We start from the raw sequence: 20,462 nt of genomic DNA, 5'->3' as shown, positions 1-20,462 counted from the left end.
CATGCCAATTCATAAATGATATAGTAAGCTGACAAGCAAATACCAACTATTAATAGATAGTAATCTTTTCCAAGTAATACCACTGCATTTAGATTTATGTTTCAAAGAAGTTCTATTTGGGGCATTAAACTAATACTAATACAAATCTACGAAAACTGCAGTTTTTAAAAACTAAGTTAACCCCCAGTAATAATCTATTTCAAATTAACACACAACCTATATAGTTGGAAAAAGAAAAGATTTTTGGATATATATTTTATTTGACAGTGTTTTAGAATATCATACAGTAAACAAGATTTCTGTAAAAGTTAATTTATCCATAGTGGTGCGTTTCATAAAAATAGTTGCTCACTTACAGTCTTTCTGTGACTATTAATACATGGAATTATATTTATAGAGATACAGCTGTACAGGGTAAATTCACAGCTAACACTACACAGAAATATTATTTGGAATGGGATTTAGATGATGTGCTGTCTTCACAGGTTATGGATTACAGCCGCATAAAGCAATTACTGCACAAGTAGTAGCTGTGAACTGTGCAAATTAGAGTTTATGCCAGCGTAATCTCAATTTTTTTTTTCCTTTTGTAACACATGGAAAATAAAGGTCAGAGGATACAGTACCAGGACGTGCAGCTACACTACAGAAGCATTGTCCAAAACCAGATTCAATAAATTAATGGCAAACTATACTGGATTTCTAGTCCAGGGGAGAAAGACTAATTGAGATTAAACCAAAAGTATTATAAACTGCTACATGTGTTTGTGCTTTTGTTTATGATGAATGAGTTTCATTTTTGGAAATTGCTTTTACAAGCTGCAAGACCCTTCACGTGAGGCTTTTGACTATATTCTCTCCTTGTCAAACAACTAAGCTACTCCAATGTCTGATGGAAATTAAACTGCTAGTGCTCAGCTTACTGCAATTACAAAGAGAGGGAATGAGTCAGCCCAGGGAGGCTATTTTGTGTGACCTTTGTGATGGACCTGATCTCCCCCTTTACTTATAAGACTACAAGTGCAGGGAGGTGAGGCTTATTTGCATTTGAACTCCTGTAAGGAGGCAGAATACGAGAAGAATGAAGCCTCGTTCATTCAGGGCATATTAAAAAGAAATTGCCTTTCAGAAACATTTTGCCATTTAATATGTGTAGCTACAGTAAGTACCAATGGATAATTAATTGAAGCTAACATTTTACAAAGAAATAGTAAAACAGCAGGGAAGAAAGGCAAGACTTAGAATTTTACTAGGGGATCAATCATAGATCCATGGAGATAAACAGAAACATTAGAGGTTGCTAACGAAATAAAAAATTGGCAGAGAATACAAGACAAAAGCAAACCAAATGGAAACAAAAGGACAAAGAATTAAGGAAAGAAAGATAAGCAGAAAGGAATGCTAAAAAGACTCATGTTCTTTAATGAAAATAAATTGGTTATAATAATGATTTTTTAATATTAGAGATTCATTATAATCTGAGAAATATACGACAAATACTTTGCCTCTGCTCTGTCAAAGTGCAAATGAAGTCATGGAAAGAGGGTTTAAAAATAAGACAATAAAATAAGTGAAATACAACATTGCTGACAATGAAGCTATCTATCTCTGCGAGCCTGGAACAATAGAAAAGCCTTTTCATAAAGGAACTGCAGCGTTGCCAATCTTGATTAAACAAATTGCGGTCCTTCAATTACGAAATTCATATTTTAGAGGAAAACCAATTAAGATCTATGAGCTAAACTGCAAAATTCTGACTTATGGCAAACTGTTCCCTAGGATACAATTTTTAAAACCTTTTTTTTCCTACCACTGAAAATGTACAGAAATATGATCTGATCACAGAAATGGCAGTAAAAATGGCATCACACCAATGAATTCACTAGATCTCTAACTCATCCTGCAGTGCGCAGGGAACGCTGCTGCTAATACCGAGTATGGATGTCGAGGGTGAGCCGTGGAAACGTGTCATGGGCGAACAGTTCTGAATGTTTCAAAGAAACCCTTTAACCCCTGTCTAGATATGTCAAGAACAATTTATTTACAACGCTTTAGATCAATTAAAAGATATAATCTTGTCTCAGTTTCAGCTTGCTCCGTGCAGTTTGATTTTTAAGGCGATATTCCAGTTTGTGATTGCTCTTAACTTGTTCAGTTTCTTGATATAAAGTTTGGATGACATCCAAATCCTTCATGCAGTGGGGGGAATTTTTTTATCTTTCTTTCTCTCTTATTTTATTTTTTTTCTTTTTACTAAAGCTACACTGCACTGTCTCTGTGATGTTCTTCACGTTATTTTGGTTCTTCCATAGCTGCCAAAGCCCCCACAATGGGACCGGGGGCTTCAGGATCAGTTTAGGTCTGCGCGTGAACGCTGTGCCGCCCATGCTCGTCGGACACGTGGGACTTCACGTCGATGTTCCCAGGCCTTGGTGCCTCGTGGATCTATGCGTGTGACAGTGAAAATAAATTAAAACGTCGTGAGACGGAACCTAAGAAGCACGGCCCGCGCCGAGGCGGTGGGCGGGCCGCGGCCGCGCGGCTCATCTGCCCGCGGCCGAGGCGCCGGGTTTGAGCACGCCCGGCAGCTTGTCGGAGCCTGGCACCTTCCAGGGCCCCGGCGCGACGGCGGCCTTGCGCGCGGGGGCGCCCCCTGGGGGCCGCGGGCCTGGCCGGGGCCCCGCGCGCGCACCCGCCCTGCCCTCGGCCTCCCGCGCGCCCGGCCGCTCTGCGCCGCCGCCGCCCACACCCGCGAACGGGGGTGCGGCCCCGGGGCCTTCGCGCCGGCCGAGCTCGGGGCCCGCCGCGGCGCGGACACCCTCCTTCCCGCCCGCCCGCGCAGCGTCCGCCGCGTCCGCCGCCGCGGGCCCGGGCGCCCTGGCCTCCGAGGCGGGCCTGCCGGCCTCGGGCCGCCCCTGGCAGCCGGGCGCCTCCTCGAGCCTCGGCCGCGCGGCCCTCTGCGGACTCGCCGAGCGCTCCCTCTGCTCCCCGAGGCGCTGCTTCTTCTGGCCGCAGGCTGAAAGCTCCTTTGGTTTCCTAACGTCGTGTTCCCTTTTGATATCCCAAGTTGGGTCTGGGCTTATCTGGTGGGAAGGGTCGGAGGGTGGGGCTGGATGTGATGGAGAGAATGGAGAGAGGACGTCTTCCAGGGAGACGCCTACTTCCGGCAGACCTGGGGCGGCGGCAGCGGGAGAACTCCAGGAGGCGGGTTCGTCTGCGGACAGGAAGCACAGGCGTTAGCGGCCGCGCGGCGCAGCTTCCTACACCCCGCCACCTCTCTCGACGCCGGGGACAAGGGCAGGCAGCCGGGAGGCTGCTCTCTAGGTCCCAGGCCACCGCCACCCCACCCTCGCTGCCGAGAGGGCAGCCGGCCACACCCCTGGGTCTTGTGTCCTCCCACCATCTTACCACCCCTACCCCCGAGCCCCCATTGGCAGGCCAGGGAGGCCGATGCAAAGCCCAGGCCTAATCCCGGCGCCTTGGCCACTTCTAACTTTTTGGGGTGTCATCAGGTCTGACAGTCCTGTGCCATCTGACTTGGCAGTGCTTGAATCAATGGTTCTCAAATGCTAGTACTGCGGTCCCCAACCCCAGGCCCCAGCCCAGCACGGACAAGTACCAGTGTGTGGCCTCTTAGGAACCGGGTGCACAGCAGGAGGTGAGCAGCTGGCCAGGGAGCGAAGCCTCATCTGTATTTACTGCTGCTCCCCATGCTCCAATCACTGCATAAGCTCCGCCTCCTGTCAGATCAGCCGAAGGCATTAGATTCTCATAGGAGCCCGAACCCTACTGTGAACTGCGCATGTGAGGGATCTGGGTTGCTGGCTCCTTATGAGACTCTAACGCCTGATGATCTGAGGGGGGACTAAGGCGGTGATGCGAGCGCTGGGGAGCCACTGCAAATACAGGTTATCATTAGAAAAAAGGTTTGCACAATAAATGTAATGTGCTTGAATCATGCCATAACCATCCTTCCACCTGGTCCGTAGAGAAAAATTGTCTTCCATGAAACCCGTCCCTGGTGCCAAAAAGGTTGGGGACCGCTGCTCTAGTACACGTGGGAATCACCTGCGTGGTTGTGAAGAATACAGTTTCCCCGGGGGACCAGGCCCAGAGATTCCAGCGGCACAGGGCCCAGGAACTTCTCTGCATTTCCAACAAGCACTCAGGTGATTCTAAAGAAGATGGTCTAGAGCTTTGAGAAACACTGGTCTGAGTCCTCTGGAAGAAATTGGGAGAGTGACGTTCTCAACCATTAGGTGTCACTCAAAGCATAATTCTGAGCTTCTGTCAGTTTCTGAATTTGGATAAATTCATCTAAAACCAATCATTGCTGTCTTTTAAAAATCTTTGTCTTTAATTCTTTTTGGTACTTCTAATATTACAGAAGGCCTGGGGACTAACATAAATAATTCTTTCTAGGAAGCCTAGCTTCAACATTTACTTAGGATTTAAACTCTCTCTACCTCCAAAAAAAGATTTAAGACAATTTATAACATCAAAACACATATAAAACAGAATGATAAAAATGAGAAATGACTTATTATTATTATTTTTTAAAGCAACCACTGGTCAGGAGCCAAGTAGAAGGAGGACAGATGTGTTAGGAATCCGAGATGAGTTAGTTACTACTGTGAGCAATAACATTACCCTGGAGTTTCTGGCCCCTAATGGGAAATTAAAGCAGGAAAATCCAATACAAGGAACCCTTGATGTTTGTCAGAAATATGTCTGATGACCCCTGAAATGCTCAAATTTTGTGATACCATTCAAGGGTGTAATTTTTCTCCATAGAATTGGTAATGGTCATGAGTGGGGAACAAACAAGCCACACTGCTATCTGAATTCTGGGTGGCAGGTGAGCCTCCCTCACTAGCTAAGAGATTCCGTCCCACACGGCAGCCTCAGTGCCTGTGATTCAAATTCCTGCCTCCATAACATGTGTCAGAGACCATCAGGGATCCTTGTGCATACTCAGTCCATGAATGTTCAGGGTCTACTTTGTTTTAAAGTTGAGCATTCTTAAATTGTACCTTTGATACTGATTTATAAAGCAATAAGGAGAGGAAGAAGGCACTGGGGTTGATTTTTCTAATAATTCTGGCCACCTTAGAATATCAAATCAGTTCTAAAAAAATTTCTCCTTTCATGTGAAATTTGAATTGAGTATTTTAGGCACAATGTTACCTTCCTTCTTCCATAGACTGATGTCCATTATCATTTTCACACAGTGAGGAAAAAATCCTACAGAAGCATCAGAAGACCTGGAATCTAATCCTGCTTCTGGCATGTAATGACTAGCAATATGAATTTGGACCAACCACTAAATCTCTATGAGCCTCAATTTCTTCCTGTATAAGATGGGGATAAATGTCTTACCTTACAGATGTGAGACCTGCACTTTCTAAGGGAAGGCACCTTGCAATGGGAGAGTCATGATAATTATTTGACCATCACTAAATCATATTTTTCTTCTATGCCCCAGAGGCTGTCTACTTATGGACTGTGTTCTCATGGAAGTTGCCACATTAACTAGTACACTTGCAGGTGAGGTCTTGAATGAGTGCAGGAAGTCAGTTATCCCCATGTGCTATGATTCCCAAGTTTTGTTATGCCTCAGATATCCTTGGTTACCAACAAGGAATATTCTGAAATCCTCCAATGCAAATGTATTCAATGAAAATTAGAATGTGTTCTACTTTTAGCAGGGTTAGAGGTTAAAATCAAACTAACAGATGATAGGTGGTGGCACCTCCACCAATATAGGAAGATATTGCCTAGTAAGTTAAAAGCAGTTTTCAAAAGCCCTCGCTAGAGGGTAGTGTGTGCAATGGTGATCTCTTCCTTGGACCATGGTAATGATATTTCACATTTTAATAGTTCTTTTCCCCACCATTACATCACATATGGTAGAGTCAATTAGCTGGCCTCAAATTACTTCTGAGATACAGGGAGAAGGTTGATATTATTCACACCATTTCCTGAAGGAGAATTGAAGCAGAGAAAGGTTAAATAACTTGACCAAGATTACAAAATGGACCAGCCAGGAGTAAAATTTTGGGTTTCTCTGTTCCTTTTACTTACTGAGAAAATAATCCCAAGGTATTTCCTTGCAAATAGGATCAAAGCATGTGAACAGACATGCTTAGTGGCCACTGCTGACCGATGGGAACTGGATCCCATTCGTTTATGAACATCTTACCACATGTCTGGTATTGAATTGGAGAGTTCCTATCCAGGAAAAGGAAAAAATATTAAACCACAAAAATAAATGTCCACCATTAGCTGGCCTCAAATGTCTTCTGAGATTCAGGGACACTCTTCTCTTTTCTTCTACTCTTGCCCACCTCCAGTGATTCTCCATATGATAAACTAAAAGTTGAAATTATTCACAAATACAAAGGGATTCCTTTCATTATAAAAAGACTTCTCAAGAGTTTGCTTATAGATCATTAAATACTTAATAGTGGGAGAAACTAAAAGCTAAAATGTTTCAAGTCACCACTGATTAAGAATATTAATCAGAAATTAAAGTTAGCTATATCATAAAGTAAAGTGATTTAAAAGATGGGCATTTATCTGTGTGGTTTAATACTTTTCATTTTTCTGCTCAGGAACTCATCAGTTCAACACCAGATATGTGGTGTCTGCCCAGGCACGAGCCTGCAAAGCTCAGTAAAGCACCAAGGGCCTCTTCAGCAGGGGCCCCTTTACCCACCTTGTCCCATCACCTGCCCATCAAGGTGACACGAATTGTGGTGGACAGGAAGAGCCCTAGTCTCTAACATTGCAAACTCTAGTTTTCATGAAATCTTCACACATAGTAGTCAGAAGAATTAATCAAATTTAGTTCTGGTTCCATCAGACCACGCTTTCCCTCCCTCCCTTCCTTCCTTCTTCCCTTCGTCCTCCCTCCCTCCCTCCTTTCTTGAACCTGGATGCTGGTTAAAGTGTGTGATCATGTTCATTTATGAGGTGGTTGCCGAGCAAGATGTGCTCCACAGCATCCTTCCGGTCTGAGATGTTCTTACTAAAATTAGAAATAACAGAGATACCTCCTGGAAAGATGAAATCAGCCACTTCTGGCCTCTTGGAATCTATGTAGCCCCTTTGTCCAAACAATGTCCCCAGGCCTACTGGCTGAAACCAGAAAGCAAAAAGCCTTTCATTCCAAACTGATTGCCTCAGTCTGCCCTCTCCCACTCCCACCCCAGTGAAACTCCTCTTGTCAGGAGAGGAGGTCACTGGTGACCTTTCTGTTGTGAAATCCAGGGGACACCTCTCTATATTCCTCTTAATACAGTCGGCCCTCTGTATCCATGGGTTTGCATCTGGGGATTCAACTGAGGATCAGGCCGGGTGTGGTGGCTCACGCCTGTAATCCTAGCACTCTGGGAGGCTGAGGCAGGAGGATCGCTTGAGGTCAAGAGTTTGAGACCAGCCTGAGCTATTTCTATTAAAAATAGAAGAAATTAGCCAGGCGTGATGGTGGGCACCTGTAGTCTCAGCTACTTGGGAGGCTGAAGCAGGAGGATTGCTTGAGCCCAGGAGTTTGAGGTTGCCGTGTGCTAGGCTGATGCCATGGAACTCTAGCCCTGGCAACAGAGTGAGACTCTGTCTCGAAAAACTCCCACAAAAACCGAGGATCACAAATATTTAGGAAAAAAACCCAATAAAAATAACAATAAAAGATAATACAAATAAAAATACAGCGTAGCAACTATTTACATCGCATTTACATTGTGTTAGGTATTATTAGTAATCTAGAGATGATGTACAGTATATGGGATGATGTGCGTAGGTTATATGCAAATACTGCATCCCTTTATACAAGGGATTTGAGCACTGGAGGAGTTTGGTATCCATGGGGCTCGGAGAACCAATCCCCCACAGTACTGAGGGGTAACTGTACTGTATCTCACCACATTTTCAGACAACTGCTTCCAGAAACAAACTGGATTCTTGGCTTGCATGACACCCCATTCTCCTGCTTTTTATCCTACCTTTCTGACAGTTTCTTCTCAATTTACTTTGCAGGTTCCTCTTCTTTCACCTGATCTTCTTAGGGGTTGGTTTTAGGTAATTTTCTCTCCCCACGGTCTCTCCTAAGTGTCCTCATCTATTTATGTAACTTTTATACAACAGCAATACTCAATGTTTCTGCCAAGCTCTATGCTACAAGCTCTATGCCGGTATATCCACCCGCCTTCTTGATATCTCTCCTTGGATAGTTCATTGACAACTTCAATCTAACACATCCAAAATAGAAATCTTTTCTCCCTGAGCCTATTCTGCACTCTCTGCCTTACTTTCTCATCTTGATGAACGGTACAGTCATCACTTGGAGATAGCCTTGGTTCCTTTCTCTCCTTAGCTCACAAATACAACCACCTGCAAGTCTTATTAGTCTTAACTTCAAATATATCTGGACCCTGTCAACTTATCTTCACCTTCACTGTTACCACCATAATTCAATATATAGGGCAGGCCCTGGAAGAATGGATGCAACCAGTGTGGGCTCTGCAGGACAGTCAGACTTAAAAGAAGGCCACAGTGTGGACATCTTTCATAAACCCTTGGGGCTACTGTTGAAGACAGAAATTTCAAAAATGAATTTCAGCATTATTCAAAAAAGAGAAGTTAAGAACAGTATACCATGAACCACGCTCCCTCCACAGGGCAGCTAATCTGGTCACCCTGCCCAAGGGATTAGCCAAGCTATCATTTCTCACAGGGGCTGCTACAATAACCCACTCTTCTATTTCTTTCTACTCTTTCCCACCTCCAGTGAGTCTCCCTATGACATCCGCAACAATCTCTTTGAGACATAAATTAGATCATTCCATTTCTTTGCTTAAAACTTTCAGTGAGTTTCCACTGCTTTTAGATTAAAATCCAAAATGATTAACATAGCCTACAAAAGCCTGCATGATGTGGCCCCGGGCAGCCGCCCCAAGTGCACTTCCCTTCATCCCCTATTCTCCACCCACACTGGTCTCTGTTCAGTTCTTCAAACGCACCAAGCTCATTTTCTATTCCAGGATGTTGTCGTTGACTCCCCTGCTAGGGAAGACTTTCCCCACAACGACTCACATGGGGGGTTCTTTTTGTTCCATTAGGACTCTTAAATGTCACTCCAGAGAACTCCAATCTATAGTAGATACTCCACCCTCCTCATCAGTATCCTTTTTTTATTTCCTCACAGTGCTTATAATTTGTAATTATATATATTTGCTTGCTTATTTTTAATCAACATCAGTCTCAAATACTAGCTGTAAGCTCCATGAGGGCAAGGACCACATGGGTCTTGTTTACAACAGTGTACTTAATAGCTAGCACAGTGATTGACAAAAATAAGTGCTTGATGAATATCCGATGTGTGAATAAATCTGTTTCACAAACAGAAATGGAAGACTTGAAACCAAAATGCCTGCTTGAGGAAACACTTCAGGGCAAAAGTTTTCATTTACAGTATAACCTATCAAAACCAAGTTTGTGTCCTCTGTATAGTGGTGAGTAAAACAAAACAAAACAAAACAGGTTTGTTTCTATGGCTTTTATCAGTTTTGAGAGAGGGAGGATGGTGGTGAAATGGGGAAGTGTATCTGAAGTGGGAGGGGAAATGACTTAGTTTTATGGACAGAGCGCAGAAGAGGAAGCCGGCCACAGAGAGTACACTGGGAAGCATCCTCAGCTGTCACTGGTGGCTCCTTGGGGTGGAGAGGGATAAAGAGAGTCTCTGGTCCCAAGTGCACAAAGCCAGGTTCTCCTGAATTTTTAAAGATATTTTTTCCTTTGTTAATTTTATCAGCTCTAATGATATTATAGCTTTGCTTAAAGACTCTGGGAATTCATTAACCAATGTGCCAGAGAATGTTCACATGAACCCCCAGGTAAGACAGACCCTAAATATCTTACACTCTGCTATGGGAGAAGCAAGCCCTTCTCCTACGTTAGGATCAAGTTTTTTACCCATCCTATTGTCGGTTCCAGCCAGTTTGGTTTTCTTCTAGAAAACAGACTGATTAATACCTAAGTACATATTATTAGTATATGTACACACAGATTACACACACATCATTATTTTTGAGTTAAAAAATATACGGTCTCTTAAATTATCTTGTAGGAGCCCAGCAATATTAAAAAATAGAATGTACTTCTTCACTTTCATATGCTAGAGATTTGAAAAACAAAACAAAACCTCATCTACAGAAACTGTGCTTCAACAGCTTGTTTATTTTATGATATAAAACCAAAGTGACAGTAACCAGGGAGCTGCCCTGATAGGACTAAACTGCTTGTTGTACTAAATAAGTATCTGCATTCTTGGTTTCCCAGGTGGCTCTTATCTCCAGCAAAAATTTGTACAGAAGAGGAAAGCATAACCCCAATCAAGGGAGAGTTCATTTTATCCTGTGTGAAGACACAGAGAGGTTAAGAAAGAAAAATCTTTTAAAGATTGTGTTCAAACTGTAATGGTTCTTTTGCATCTGTTCAACCATCACTAAGGTGACTGTATTTTTAAAAACAAAATATAAACAAGAAAACCCTTAGAAGGGAGCCAAAGGTTTGGCAGGGGGAAGAGGGTCTGTCATCTGCCCCATACCTGACCAGTCACCTCAGGGCTTCCAGCTTTGGGCTGGGTGTTCCTGTAAGTCCTGAAGAAGGTTCCCACATTGCTCTTCTCCCCTCAGTACAGGGCTTGAACGCAGGCCTAAGGACTGCCTTTTGGATTAGGGTGTTCAGGAAGATAATAATGACATTATTGCTATTGGTACTACTACAACCGACAGTATCTAGCATTGATTGAGAAGCTGACTAGGAGTCAGGCAATCTATGACACATTTTACAGATGAGGAAACTGAGATACAGGTTAAATAACTTGTTCAAGGTCACACAGCTGGTAGGTATAATGGAGCAGGGCCATTGAATGCCTTTCGGAATGGGGTCATTTTCTACAAGCTCACCTGAAACACCATCACTAGATGCCTTTACTATCTGCTACTCTGACTGAGAAATGGGGGCTCATCTCTCCTTCCGGGGTGCTGTAACAGAAACTCGTATCTAAAAAGTGATTGTCAGAAGCTGATCCATTTTTATTCCTAATGGAGACTCTGAAATGTCATTTGTGTTTGAACTTTGGACAAAGAATGACAGTCACTATGGTGAGAGCACTGATTTGTGAAAATGTTATAAATGTGAGCTGGAACCAGAGAACAATAACATTAGATTTCTTAAGGGCAGGGATAATGCTATATACTTTTACAATATCCTCACAGCGCCACTCCTTGCAGCTAGATTGAATTGAAAATACTCAGATACCAGAGACACTGAGTTAGTCTGAGACGTAAATACTTTCACTGCCTAAATGACTAAAATTATTCTGTAATGAAATCCATGGATTTGCTAAGTGTTACTTCTTATAAAACCTTCCCTGTTGCAGGCTACTGTCGGCTGGGGTGAGAGTAAACTGATGTGTTTGCACTGAAATCTATTTTCTTCTAATTTAGAATATTATCGGAAAATATCAGAATGATTAGGGTAGATCAAAGGACAGTAATGTGAAGTCATTTGGCGTTCAAAAGAAAAACCTTTTAAGGATTGTGTTCAAACTATAATTGTTCATTTGCATTTGTTCAGCCATTCCTACAGCGATTGCGTTTTGTAACAAAATATAAACAAGAAAAATGTACATTAAAAATATTTCCGAAAAAATTATTTTACTTTGCTCCTGCTCTGTCTGCAACATTGTTTCCAGTCTGGAGACATTGGTAGCCTTCAAACACATATTTGTTTCACCTGTATTACCAGAGACATGTAAACTAGGTGTTATGAACATTAAATTTTACAATGGTGACTGTACTAGCTTATTGAAGCTTCACATTTCCACTCATTTTGAAAGCATAATCAAAGGTGCAGCAATAAATCTGTGTCAAGGTTTAGCTACCTCTATGGCCAAAAGGGCAAATCTTGGGTGTAGGTGGGACTGTTAATAATGGAGCTACTATTTACTGAGTGCTTTATATGTACTAAGATCTGTGCTGTGTGGATAATATACATTACCTTTCAGTCCTCACAACAGTTCTAGGAACTATGGTGCGATTATCCCCATTGCAGAGATTAGAGGACTGAGGCTTAGATACATTAAGCGATTTGCCAGGACCACTCAGCTTGTAAGTGAGAATCAGGACAACTGACTACACATAACTCCAGAGCCCAAGCCCAAACTGCCACTCTGTAATAATGCCTTCCAACCTCTTCCACATCAGCAAGGACATGGAAAAGGATAATACTTAGTGCGCTGGAGTAAATGTGAAAATGGTCAAGCCCTTCCTGAACACCCCAAGGGCAGAGGGGCATCAGCATCTTGGTACAACTCATCACAGGTGCGTTGGAGCACAGGTCAGGAAACGCGGCTCTGTTTTTCTATGAGATAAAATCTTGATAATCCAGATTAGTCTGGGAATGTGGGGATGCCCAAGGATCAGTCTGAATTAGTAAAACATCTGCTAATATTATAGGATATATGAGACATATGCTGGTTCATTTATTTCAAGCATGTTTGAAGTGTTTGAATGGTGCTTGGAGGCCTTCTTACTCTCAAATACTTAAGGATAATCTTCGAGGCAGTGGTTTTCAAACTTTTTTGGAAAGCCATACACCTTCCTTTTCAAATAAAATGTTAAATGACAATCCAATATATAAAACAGATAAAAAAGGGAACTGCTGTGGTTGGGCAGGGTGGGTCCAAAGCTTCCTGCCACCCACCCTCACTGTCACCCACAGAGGCTCTTTAGGCTCCTGGGATGCTTGAGGCTCTAACAGAACCGTCTGATCTGTTAATGGCTGTCTCTCAAAGCCCTTGTTACAATGCAAACATCTCCTCTCAGTGGGTAGGAAGAAGAGGAAGTCAGGGAAGTTTTGCTCAACAGATTGTTTTCTAAGTGGTGGTAGCTGGGAGTTGGACTCCAGAGAAGGGAGATAAAGCACAGGGACGTTTTCCTGAAGTAAGGGGGTTGGAAACCTCTGTCACACAGCAGGAAGGACAGGCTTTACCTTTCCATAACTTTTCTGGGGCACATAGTCACCAGGAGACTCAGCTGACAGTTCATGAGTTGAGATTTTCCCTACTTGTCTCCAGGAAAAGTCAGCAACTTGTGGTAGAAAGAGTGTCAACTGGGAGACCTAGCTTTTGCCTCCAGCTCTGCCACTTGGTGTGAACTTGGGCAAGTCATGTAACACCTCAGTTCCTTATTTGTAAAATGGAGCAATACCTGCTCTGCTTCCTTCCCAGAGTTGCTAAGATCAAATGAAATAATGTATGTGAATGTTATATGCATGTCAGCCATTAAGTTAATAGTTTAAGTCCAAGTTTTAAAACGGGCAAAGGATTTGAACTGATACTTTACCAAAATGATATGTGGATGGCAAATAAGCACATAAACAGCCCTGAACATCATTAGTAGGAAAATGAAAATTAAAACTACAATGAGATACCATGATACACCTACTAGCACAGCTACAATTAAACAACAACAGCACAACTGAAAATAACAGGCAAGAATGTGGAGCAACTAGAACTCTCATACGTTGCTATCAGGAATAAAAAGTGCAAATGCCACTTCAGAAAACAGTTTGGCAATTTCTTAAAAAGTTAAACATTTAGTTAACCATCCAACCCAGCAATCCCACTCTGAGGTGTCTACCTGAGTGAAACAAAAACTTCTGTTCACACAAAAACCTGCATGTGAATTTTTATAGGGACTTTATGCATAATCACCCAAACTGGAAACCACGCAGATGTCCATCAACTGGTGGGTGGATAAAAACTCTGTGATATCAATATAATGGAATAGCATTCAGCTACGAAACATTCACTCAACATCTTGAGTGAGTCTCAGATGCATTATGCTGAGTGAAAGAAGCCGGATTCAAAGGTTATATACTGAGCAATTCCATTCACACAACATTCTCAAATATGCAAAAGTAAAGGGACAGAAAACTGGTTTCCGGGGCCTGGGTGTGGGAGGAGGCTTGACTATAACAGGAAATTAGATAATTTTAGGAGGTTACAAAACTGTTCTATATCCTAATTATGGTAGTGATGATATAACTGTATATGTTCTCCGAAATTCATAGAATCATACACTAAAAAGGGTAAATTTTACTGTATATAAATAATACCTTAATTTGAAAAATGGGAAAAAACTAATAGTGCTGACAAAGTGTTTTTAAGCCTGGGCTAAGAAGTCTTTTAAAACTAGTTTCACCTTTGGAAAATACTATTTCCACCACGACTTTGCTCAGTTGCCTCCCTCTGCGTCCCTCACCATTGCACCAAGATAAGTTTCTGCCCAGTGAAACCGGTAATGAATTCTGAGTTCACAGAGTTAGAAGAATCTGAATTGAAGAGGTTTTACTTTAATCTTTAGAAGATGCCTTTAATCTCAACGCTTTTCTGGAATCATGTTCTCCATCACAGAAATACAGACCTGTCAGAAGTAGCAGAAAGCAGAAATAAGGGAAGAGAGTTATCAATCAGAAGGCACCTATTTCACGGGAGAAGTGATGCAAACTGACAATAGTCACATCTTGCCACAGACAGAAGACGTGGAAATGAGTTACTCACAGGACACTCCTGGACTCCAGGCAGATCCATACCCTCTGGGGTCTCTTCCTCATGGCCCCTCATGTCCTCTGTAAACCCCTCATGGACAAGACTTGGGCACAAGATTAATTCACTTCTAGCCTAAGACCCCTCAAGCGATACACAACTATATCCCCACCAGAGTGTCTCTAGGGGGCAAAGCCCCTTTTAAACAAGTCTAGCTTTAAAAAAAAAAAAAAAAAAGAATTAGTGGAAGCAGAGCTCGTGTGCCCGGAGCTGTCCAATTTTGTTATTATATTGCAGCAAGGTTATCCTTAGACTTTTTTTTTTCTGTACCCAGCCTTATTTTTCAAAACCCTTTCTTCTTCATATCTCTATTTTGGGACCCAGGACTCAATTCATCCTTTTTGTTCATTCAACAAATATTTGTTGAGCATCTACTTTGTGTGCTATACTCTACGCACTGAATATACCCATGTGAAGGAAGCAAACTTCCTATCACAGTGGAAGAGACCGAATATTAATATACAAATAGGTAATAATAGAAAGATTGCTATGGATCAGTGCAATGAAGGAAGAGAAGGTAAGATGATGAAGAGGGATGTGGGGTGCTGTTTTAGATAGGCTGGCCAGGCAAGGTGACATTAAGTGGGGACTTGAAAGCAGAGGAGGAAAAAGTCATGTGGATACTTGGGCTAAGATCACCCTAGGGAGATGGAACAAGTGCAAAGGTCCTGATGAGAGAGGGCTTGGCATGTTTAAGGAATGACAAGAAGGACTGGGGAGGAGCAAGGGGAAGTAGGAGATCACATAGGGCTTCACCTGTGTGTAAGGCACCGAAGAGGTAAAGATGAACAAGACACAATTGACGCCTTCGGGGAACTCACGGTGCACTATTCCAGATTTCCAGACTTCTACAGCACTCTCTAGAAGTACAGAGTTCTGTGAGGCAGGCAGGAAGAGAACAGACTGTTTTGTATGCAGGACTTAGGGAAGGTTTTAGTTTTAGTTTGAAGGCACAATAAGAGCTCAGTAGAGGCAGAGAACAGGGCAGAGTATCCCAGGATCAGCAAGAGCAGAACTCGGTGGGCTGCTGGGGGATGGCGCAGGGTGCATGGGGCAGTGACGGAACTGGAGGCCGGGGAGAGCCCTGCGTGCCAACTAAGCAGTGAGGACTGCGGTCTCCAGACAAGGCGGAAGCAGCGAGGTGTTTGAGCAGGAGAGCGATGAGGGTAATCCCTCCTCCTTCCTAGACAGGTGAGTCAATACATATCGACAGATAAATAACACTTGAATTAAAACTTATTAAATGTATGTTGCTTCAATCAGAGTATCATACTGTTTTAGCTTCTTTTATTAACAAATGAAATTTCTTTTTATCTTATTAGTATTGGCAAGCAGAAGCATGATCACTCTTGAAGTAGAGAAATATCATTAATCTTGCGGTTAATTAATATTGAATATCTAGTTTGCACCAGGCATTGTGTTAAGTGCTGGGAAAAATTTGGCATGATGTCCTTGCCCTTATGGAGTTTATTATAGGAGGCAGACACAGGTCAAGTGATTTTGAATGTGAGGTATCACGAAAAGAAAGTTGAAAAAAAATGGGTGCTACAAAAGTGGGGAGCTACCCTCATTTAGGGGTTCAGGGAGGCCTCCCCAAGGAAATGTTCATTAAATGAATACTAGGTTGATTATAATTTTATTTGTAGCAGCAACGTCATCCCCTTTTTCTTTAATAATCAGCCTTTCTTTCAAGGGAGTCCTTTTCTTTTACTGTGAAGCATGTGCAGCTCCTGCCTACCTTGAGAAGAAAAAAACTCAATCTCTCACATCTGTACACCCAAACTAAGCTTTTCATTATTTTCCAGAACCAATCACACAATTCTGACTTTCCTACCTTCCTACATTCACTCACTCATCCATTTGTTCAAGGTCTGTGCTTTGTGCATTGTGTCTGAGAGGACTCCAGGTAGGGGATTCCATGGTTGAAACACAGGATGAGAGGTGTGGCGTGACAGGAGAGGAGGCCGTTCCCTTGTAGGACATGCCAAGGACTGTGGTGTCCATTGTGCTAGTGTTGGAGAATCCCTGGAGGGTCTGAAGCCTGGCCATCCAAAGTGTGTGTGAGGTGACAGTGTGGAGGACAGAGTGTGGGTGCTGGCAGGGAGATGAGATGAGATGGGGAGTCACAGTCTCAGGCTGGGCTGCTGTGTGGGTGAGAGGTGGGAAGGGACAAGGTACGGCAGGAAGGGTCAGCTCTGAAAGGCGTGAGGAGGAGAGCGATGACAGGAGATGTGTGGAGGGAGGGGTGAGTGAACAAGGCAACCCGAGGAACTCTCAGGATTCCAGCTTGTGTGATGACAGATGGCAGTACCATAGATGAGACTGTGGACACAGATTGGAGGACAAGCACATTTGGACCTACTCAGTGCAGGAATTTTGAAATCTCCTTTAACATCTTCCTTTCCCTTAATCTCTCTACATAATCGGTCACTAAGTTCCCTCAGTGTTTCTTTGAGAATGTCCCCCAGGTCCATTCCCACTGCCCCAAGGTTGACCTTAGCCCTTATCACCTGAAATGTGGATTATCACAGCCTCCTCTAATAGGTCATCCCACCCCCGCTCGCTCCCCTCTTCAGCCCAACCCACATTCTGCTTCTTAAAATAAACCCTCTTATCTGACATCTAATCCTGGCCTTAATTTTTTTTTTCTACTTTATTGTAGTAAAACACCCCTTAGTCTATATCTTGCTTCTTCATGTGTTTTGTCACCTTTTTATGTCTTTCTTTCACAACTAAACCATAAATTCCTTGAAGACAGAAACTGTGTTCTAAAGCTTCTTTGTATTAGTAGTGCCTACCAAAAAGTCTTGCCTAACAGTAAATCTGTGTTGATTAAATTTAATTTTACTTTAAAAACAATAAGAACATGACGTGATGGACATTATTTTATTTTATTTATTTATTTTTGAGACAGAGTCTCATTCTGTTGCCCAGGCTAGAGTGCCGTGGCGTCAGCCTAGCTCACAGCAACCTCAAACTCCTGGGCTCAAGTGATCCTGCCTCAGCCTCCCAAGTAGCTGGGACTACAGGTGCACACAACCACGCCTGGGTAATTTTTCCTATACATATATATTTTTGGTAGAGATGGGGGTCTCACTCTTGTTCAGGCTGGTCTCTAACTCCTGACCTCAAGTGATCCTCTTGCTTTGGCATCCCAGAGTGCTAAGATTACAGGTGTGAGCCACTGTGGTCAGCCTGAACTTTATTTTAATGCCTCACATTTCAAAGCATTTTTTCATCAGGTGTTGGCCAATGCGTGTGTGTGTGTGTGTGTGTGTATGTGTGTGAGTATTTTTAAAGCTATGTCATAAAAATTCTTGCCAATAGCATCCTGAAGTGGATGATCTAGGGAGTGGATTCTGTTTCAACAGCTGACTTTCTAATGTCAGTATTCATAAACACCGGGGATGGGAAAGAGAACCGAAATCTAGAATGAGGCAGTGTAGATTTAGATTTTAGCTTTATTACTGACCAGCTGTGTGGCTTTGGGCAAATTACTTAACTTCTCTGATCAAAAGTGATGTCTACCTCAAAGATATGTTATGAAAATTAAAATTATACAAATTTTCATGAAAGTTAAATGAGCATCTAATGTGGGTTTTGGCACATAGTAAACACTTATAAATAATAATGGTAATGGAAAAAAACAAGAAACATTCACTGGCACTCTTTAAGCTAAATGCTGCACCTGCAGTCTGTCATTTAAATTTTGCAACAAGCCTATGAGGTAGATACTACTGTTATCCCATTATGCAGATGAAAAAACTGAAGATGATAGAACTTTCATAGAAGTTAATTGGCTTGTCCCTTTTTACCCTCTTTACCCTTTAGGTAATTTTTATCTAAAGTTCCTGTAAGGAGCAAAAGGAGAGATGTGGGCTTATCACTTCTTTCCCATATATCCTGGAGAAGATGCTGTGAGCAGAGCAACATCCCTGGAGGAGGATGCACAGTAAGAGATCCTGGTAGACTTGCTGCCTGGATGGTCCGCCTGTGCAGGAACCAGAGCCCACGAGGCACCCAGGCAAAAGGAGCTCTCATAAAGGCAAGCAGCTGCTGCATCGACATGACCTTGGGCAGACAGTGGCCCCGGCTGCACCTGGCTCAGCGGGGGTCACAGGCTTCTCTCTGAACCTAGCGCTGGGGTAGAGGGTGCTGTGTCCTTAGCCGGTTATTGCTGCCCTCTTTCCCCATAAGGCAGCTGATGACGCAGAAAACCTTTTCTTTCCAGCTTGTGATAACAAAGGACAAAAGATGATACTATTTGGAACCTTTGAGCCCTCATTGGTGTTCAAACCATGGTTCCCAAGGTGGCGGGGAGGAGGGGGGCAGGACATCTCTGAGTGGGAAGCAAGTGGAATGACAGGAGCCAGGCCAAGATGGCACTATGGGGACCGGCTGAAGTAGAAACGGTCCTGGCAGAGCGGATGGAGGGGAGTGAGGGTGGGAGAAGCAGTGAGTTTGCCTAACTTTAAAGAGGAGAGATTTTGCTGGTTTCTGATAAAGCCAGCCTATGAATTTTTATTTCTGCAAATAGTCCCAGACCTTCCTAGAAACAAGCTGATGGGGATCAGTTTCTGTAGCTTTTAGGGCTCCTATATAACGGCTGATATCAAGCAGGCTTAGTTTCATTTTAGCAACAGATAAGGTTTTTCATTGGAGTTGCTTCTTCAGAAATAAAATTGAGCTGGAAAGAAATACCAGAAGCTATTTGATTATCATTGCAGATGATGGTTTATCAGGCCTCGGATTTTTACAGGTATGTTGCACGCACCCGTAGAAAAACCCTAATGTGTCCACAAACTCCTTCCGAGAGCGTCGGTGCAGCACCCTGGAGAAGGAGCCGCAGGCAGGCAGAGGCTGGGGCAGGATAGAAGAACCGAGTGGAGGGGGGGGATGTTCGGGGACCTGCTGTAGACGGCCCCCTTCTTCTGTTCAGTACATTTGCTGATGAAGTAGGACTGGTTCCTGGGCTGTGTGCACCGTGGAGCCTGAACACTCAGTCCTCTGTTCACGAGTAGACTCTTCAGGATTCCATCTTTGACTGTCAGTGTCTCCTCCTCACAGAGGCCTCTCTTCCTACCTTATCCAAAGTGGTTATTTTCTGTTTTAGTTCCTTCTTCATATTTGTGGGTTCCTCTATTTGTATAAATGTGTCTCCCTTTACTAGAATATAACTTCTATTAGGATGGGACTGTGATCTGTCTTGTTCACTGTAGCAATTTCAGCTGCTAACACAGTGCTGGGCACATACTAAGTGTTCAATAAATATTAATTGAATGAAGAAGAATGAATGAATCAGAGATTACTCATTCCTATTTCCTGAAAGTGGAACCACAGCCAGCATTAGTTATTTGGATAAATGTGGAAAGACTTGGCATATCTGAAATATATGTAACTGTATCAGGATCTGACCTGTATCTATATGAGCCATCACTTGATGTTATAAAACTCTTGTTTAAATTTTATTAGCTAAATTTTATTATAGTATTGTTAAGTGCAAAAAAAATTAAGGACGTTACACACCATGTAAAATTTGTAGGAAAACATCTGTATAAATTTCTAAAACCTTGCTGCTCAAAGGTGTCCTCCGTGGACCGCCATCACCTGGGAGCTTGCTAGGAATGCAGACTCTTGGGCTTGCCCCACCCAGACCCATTAAATCAGAATCTGCATTTGAACAAGCTCCCCAGGAATGCACATGCCCATTACAGCTTGAGACCTTGCTCTCTGTCACAATGTAGCCTGTGAAATCATTTTGTGAACTGTAGGGGGCAGTTTAACTGAA

General features: G+C 43.0%; 1 protein-coding gene across 2 annotated transcripts in view; it reads right to left on the bottom strand.

The window, feature by feature from the left end:
• Positions 1-2,543: 2,543 nt before the first annotated feature.
• Positions 2,544-20,462, bottom strand: part of MAGI2 (membrane associated guanylate kinase, WW and PDZ domain containing 2) — a 1,290,578-nt gene continuing 1,272,659 nt past the window's right edge. For both annotated transcript variants that reach the window (XM_069462132.1, XM_069462133.1), the window contains one exon: positions 2,544-3,214. In XM_069462132.1, the coding sequence (XP_069318233.1) occupies positions 2,544-3,214 (671 nt within the window). The remainder of the gene's footprint in view (positions 3,215-20,462) is intronic.

Source organism: Eulemur rufifrons, chromosome 29 (genome assembly GCF_041146395.1).
Source record: "Eulemur rufifrons isolate Redbay chromosome 29, OSU_ERuf_1, whole genome shotgun sequence".
Classification (NCBI taxonomy): Eukaryota; Metazoa; Chordata; class Mammalia; order Primates; family Lemuridae; genus Eulemur; species Eulemur rufifrons.
The sequence above is the reverse complement of the archived record's forward strand: the minus strand, read 5'-3'. Positions and strand labels throughout refer to the sequence as shown.